Source organism: Coregonus lavaretus (assembly GCF_964263955.1).
Source record: "Coregonus lavaretus genome assembly, chromosome: 6".
Classification (NCBI taxonomy): domain Eukaryota; kingdom Metazoa; phylum Chordata; class Actinopteri; order Salmoniformes; family Salmonidae; genus Coregonus; species Coregonus lavaretus.
In genome coordinates this window covers 59,998,478-60,003,166 of record NC_139993.1, presented here as the reverse complement: position 1 = coordinate 60,003,166, position 4,689 = coordinate 59,998,478, and the positions used below count along the sequence as shown (strand labels likewise).

Here is a 4,689-nt window from a genome sequence, read left to right as displayed (position 1 = left end):
AGTAATCCTAATCAGAATCAGCCCAATATGTGATGTGGTCCTCTGTAGCTCAATTGGTAGAGCATGGCGTTACAAGATCCCCGGGACCACCCATACGTAAAAATGTATGCACGCATGACTGTAAATCGCTTTGGATTAAAGTGTCTGCTAAATGATATATTATTATATGTCTCGTTTTCCCCCTTTACATACAAGTAGCCTATTAATAGACCAACTTTGGCCCCGACAATAAGTTAACTGGAACTGCAGGGTAACTTGTCATTTTCTAGTAGGAATTCAAACCCTAATCCACATCTGGTACACATGCCACCTGTATTCAGGCTGCTGAGGTTTCTTCCCTGGATGGACATTATATTATCCCTCATTTAGGGAATGGACTCCCTCTACAGTACGCTCAGGCCGCTCTAGTGCAGTCAGCCCAGTATGTGTGCGTCTGCTACTCTCTGTTACACAAAATAAGCATCAATCCTCCTCCACATACTTCCCTCCTTCAACCCCACCATCCCTTCATCACTCCACTCCACCATAAACCCCTGTCCTCCATCTCCTCCTCCACACACCTCCCTTCCGCAACCCTTTCATCCCACCTCCATTTCCATTCCTCCATCACTCCACTGCCTCCACATCCACGGCTGCCTCCTCTTCCTCTCCACCAACCACTACATCTTTCTCCGGCAGCAGGCCGTAGCCGTTGAGGAAAGCCTCCACGTCGGTGGTGAGGAAAGCCTCCACGTCGGTGGCGAAGAACTCCTCGTTGAAGTGCTGGTTGGTGGCCAGGAAGTTCCCCAGCAGCTCGCCGGCCTTGTACACCAGCATGGTGGGCAGGACGCTGTCAGTGAAGCGCTCCCCCGCACCAGTCGCCGCCGCGTCAATCCTGCAAAACTTGACGCTGGTGTACTCGGTGGCCAGGCAGTCCAGGCAGGAGTTGAGCGCCTCGCAACCTTTGATCCCTTCCTTGTAGATGTGCACAACCACCACGGTGAGCCGGTGCTCCTTCTCAATTACCTCCAGGAATGCCTCGCCGCTGTCCAGCTCGTACACACCCTCGAACTTGGGCCCGAAGCTGAGGCGCTCGTGCATCTCCTGCATGCACTGCTTGCGGTACTTTTTCATGCACTTCTCGTCATCCTCCTTAATCAGCTCGTACTCCTGTACGCTCATCTAAAACCATGACAATGAACAAAGAATGATTTACAGTTTATTGATCGTCATGGACACTGTCTCCTTTCACAGTCATGTCTTGTTTTGTTTTTAGCTCACTAAGGCAGTTAGTGTTTACAGCCCATATATCATTAGAGTCACACCTGTTTAGACTATGTTAGCCATCTGTATAATGAGACATAGAGAGACCTAGTCTGGGTGTTCAATTGACCGGTCCATGATACTAGAAGGGGACACTTAAGTGAACTCATTTAAGGTGTACATTTGTCAGCATGTTTCTGTTTGTGCATTTGGACCATAGAAATACACATTAAACTGTGATGTAACCTAATCTAACCCACCTTGCGGTTGAGGCCTCCCCTGCCGTCATCTTTGGGCCTGTGTGGGGAGGACATCTGCCTGAGCAGCTCTCTCTTCTGGGGGGGCAGGGACTCCTGGTCCATGCTCTCAAGCTTAAACCTCCTCCAGTCATTGATCACTCCCTTTGGGCCTGGAAAAAACAGGACAACGATCATTCATTTGTGGTCATATGGAAATACTGTAAGCCCCAGACTCCTGTCTTGTCATCCTCAATGGTTTGTAATGTTTGTAGGCCTACTGCCATTGACCTGGTGTGCCGAACTGACACAGAATTGCAGAACAGTATTCTTGATGTCATGTGCCGAGACTTCACCAAAATAGAGTTTATACATGGCAGCAGCCATCTTTGTTTTGGGCTGTGACTCAGATGAACACAGCATACTGTGTGTGTGATTGACAGATGTACAATGTGCAGTGCTGGATGGGTTGGCCCTAGGGTTCCTGTGGTCTCCCGCCCTCTGATGGATTATGGCCTAAACTAGACGCTTAAGGCTGTCTTCTAATTGCACCTTGGTTGCGTAGGAGTAGGTAGGAAAGTAGCTTAGAGCGTCTGTCAGTGCCAGAACACCACAGAGCTCTGTGTCTCTCTGCTACCTGCTACTAACATTGCTTATCCCTTTCTAGTGGGTGGCTGCTTGCCGGCTGTGTGCTGTATTTGACCTGTCCCTGATTCAAAGGAATAATGCCATATATCCTATCAGGCTTACTGTGGAAAAGCAGACAGACTGTTGCCGGTGTCTTATATAGGTCTGATCTCAGATAGACCTAAATGTTCTAAGGATGAACTGTAAATGTCCAAGACACCACCTTCACACTTTAATCACACACTCACACACACACACAAACAGACACACACATTAGCCTCATCCTCACCTGTGTGGGTGACATTGGCCTCCTCCTCATCGACGTTTCCAGACATTATGTTTGAGATTTAGCTGTTGGAAACAGAACACAGGAGGGGAGGGGATGTTTTAAAAGTCTCTCAGAACCTAAACCATCGTTCATTGAACAAAAGGAACATTGTGACAATAAAGCTCAAGATCATTCAGGATTATCATATTTTGCAGTTCGGCCATTTTGAGTGGTGTTTGGTGTGCTCATAGGGGATGTACTCTTCAGTGTTGTCTCTGAAAAACACTCTTTATAGTAGGCCAAAGTGATAGCTGAGATGTTGCATGTTGACACCATATAATCCTTTTTGGGACTGAGGGCCATTGATATCAGACAGAATGACTGCTCTACCTATTTCAATTCTGTGATCCCCAAATAATCTTAGCTCCCAAAACCAAATCTCAGTCTGTCAAGAGAGACTAGTCCCCCAATAACATTATGTAATCAAGCGTGTTTGGAAAGGTTCTAGCCCTGTATGCCCATGGAGCTTTCCTGGAAGTGCTAATCAAGTTAATGTGGTTTGAGTGGATTACTCTGGTATCCGATCCCTCTTGTTAGTGGTTGGCACGTGAGGGTTAGATTCTCTCTGGATTGTTTGTAATGGAAAGGAGGAGGGGCTAAAGAAAAGGAGGAAGGGGTTAAGGTGTCATTCCTGGAAAAATACTGGAAAACCAACAGCCACCAGACATATTTTTTTACTTATATGTGTGCTTTAACGAAATCATCATGTTTTAAATATTTTTAAATCTATTTGGGGAAGCTTTTCCACTCATTATTTTTCTCTCTTTTGTCTCTCTCTCTCCTATAAACCTCTCTATTGTGATGTTAACCAGGTGACGGCAGGACACATATAGTCTAACCTCTGACTAACAGATCACTCACCACAGAGTTACACTGACTTTCCAACTGACAGATCACCCACCACAGTGTTACACTGACTTTCCAACTGACAGATCACCCACCCCAGAGTTACACTGACTTTCCAACTGACAGATCACCCACCCCAGAGTTACACTGGCTTTCCAACTGACAGATCACCCACCACAGAGTTACACTGACTTTCCAACTGACAGATCACCCACCCCAGAGTTACACTGACTTTCCAACTGACAGATCACCCACCCCAGAGTTACACTGACTTTCCAACTGACAGATCACCCACCACAGAGTTACACTGACTTTCCAACTGACAGATCACCCACCCCAGAGTTACACTGACTTTCCAACTGACAGATCACCCACCACAGAGTTACACTGACTTTCCAACTGACAGATCACCCACCCCAGAGTTACACTGACTTTCCAACTGACAGATCACCCACCACAGAGTTACACTGACTTTCCAACTGACAGATTACCCACCACAGAGTTACACTGACTTTCCAACTGACAGATCACCCACCACAGAGTTACACTGACTTTCCAAGGCATTCCGACACCTTCTTCCCTTGTGTGTGTGGACACTGAGGTAAAGCTTGCGGTTGGGCTGGTACAGTGTTGCTTACTCTAAGCCAATACGTCAATAGATTAAACTGACTCCAGTGTTTAAATCTTAGCACACCACATCTGAGGTGAGTCCTTAGTCCTCCCTCCTTCCTGTATCCAACCTCTGACCCTGGTCTGTCCAACAGCCTACCACAAGGAAGAATGTCTCCATGGCAACCCCCCCCCCCCCCCCAACCCCCATCTCTAAGGGTGGGTTTGTGATTACAGTGTCCAGGCTATGCAGGGGATAGCCATGATGCACTCCTCTTTGATGATTCATCTCCCTGATTGGAGTTGTGAAGTCATTGGCCCTTAAGCGAGTCCACATTTGTTCCAGAACACCATGTAGGATGTTGAGCCATTCATAAATAACGTCTGTAAAGAACCAACTGATTGCAGCGTTACCGCAAAAATGGAGGAGGCAAGTGGAAAGGGGAAAAGGTAAGGAACTTGTCTGTCGGCCCTGCATTAAAGATCAAAATTGGCTAAAGAGAATTGTGATAAATAAAAAAGTATACCGGTTTCATTTAAGGACCAGACAGGTTGCAAAATAGTTGGGAGGAGATTTTCGAAGTACCAATTCCATGGCACATGGTTTATGAACAGATACATAAAACGAAGCCGGATTCAAAACTTAGAGTTTTGAATCCGACTCTGCAGATTTTTCTGCGAAGAGACAAAATCATCAGATCACTTGTTTTGGTACTGCCCATATGTAGCTTGTTTTTGGTCGCAGGTTCAGGAATGGCTGAAAATATTTACTTGGAGCTAACTCTGCTGGGTGATTTGAAA

The 4,689-nt window shown here is 46.5% G+C and overlaps 1 protein-coding gene across 1 annotated transcript; it reads right to left on the bottom strand.

Moving 5' to 3' along the window:
- Window positions 1-606: 606 nt before the first annotated feature.
- Window positions 607-2,440, bottom strand: pdcb (phosducin b; the record flags this gene model as incomplete). Its single annotated transcript, XM_084163334.1, has 3 exons — window positions 607-1,161; window positions 1,503-1,651; window positions 2,395-2,440. 3 exons carry the CDS (start codon window positions 2,438-2,440, stop codon window positions 607-609), a joined length of 750 nt encoding a protein of 249 aa, XP_084019460.1.
- Between the last annotated feature and the right edge of the window lie 2,249 nt (window positions 2,441-4,689).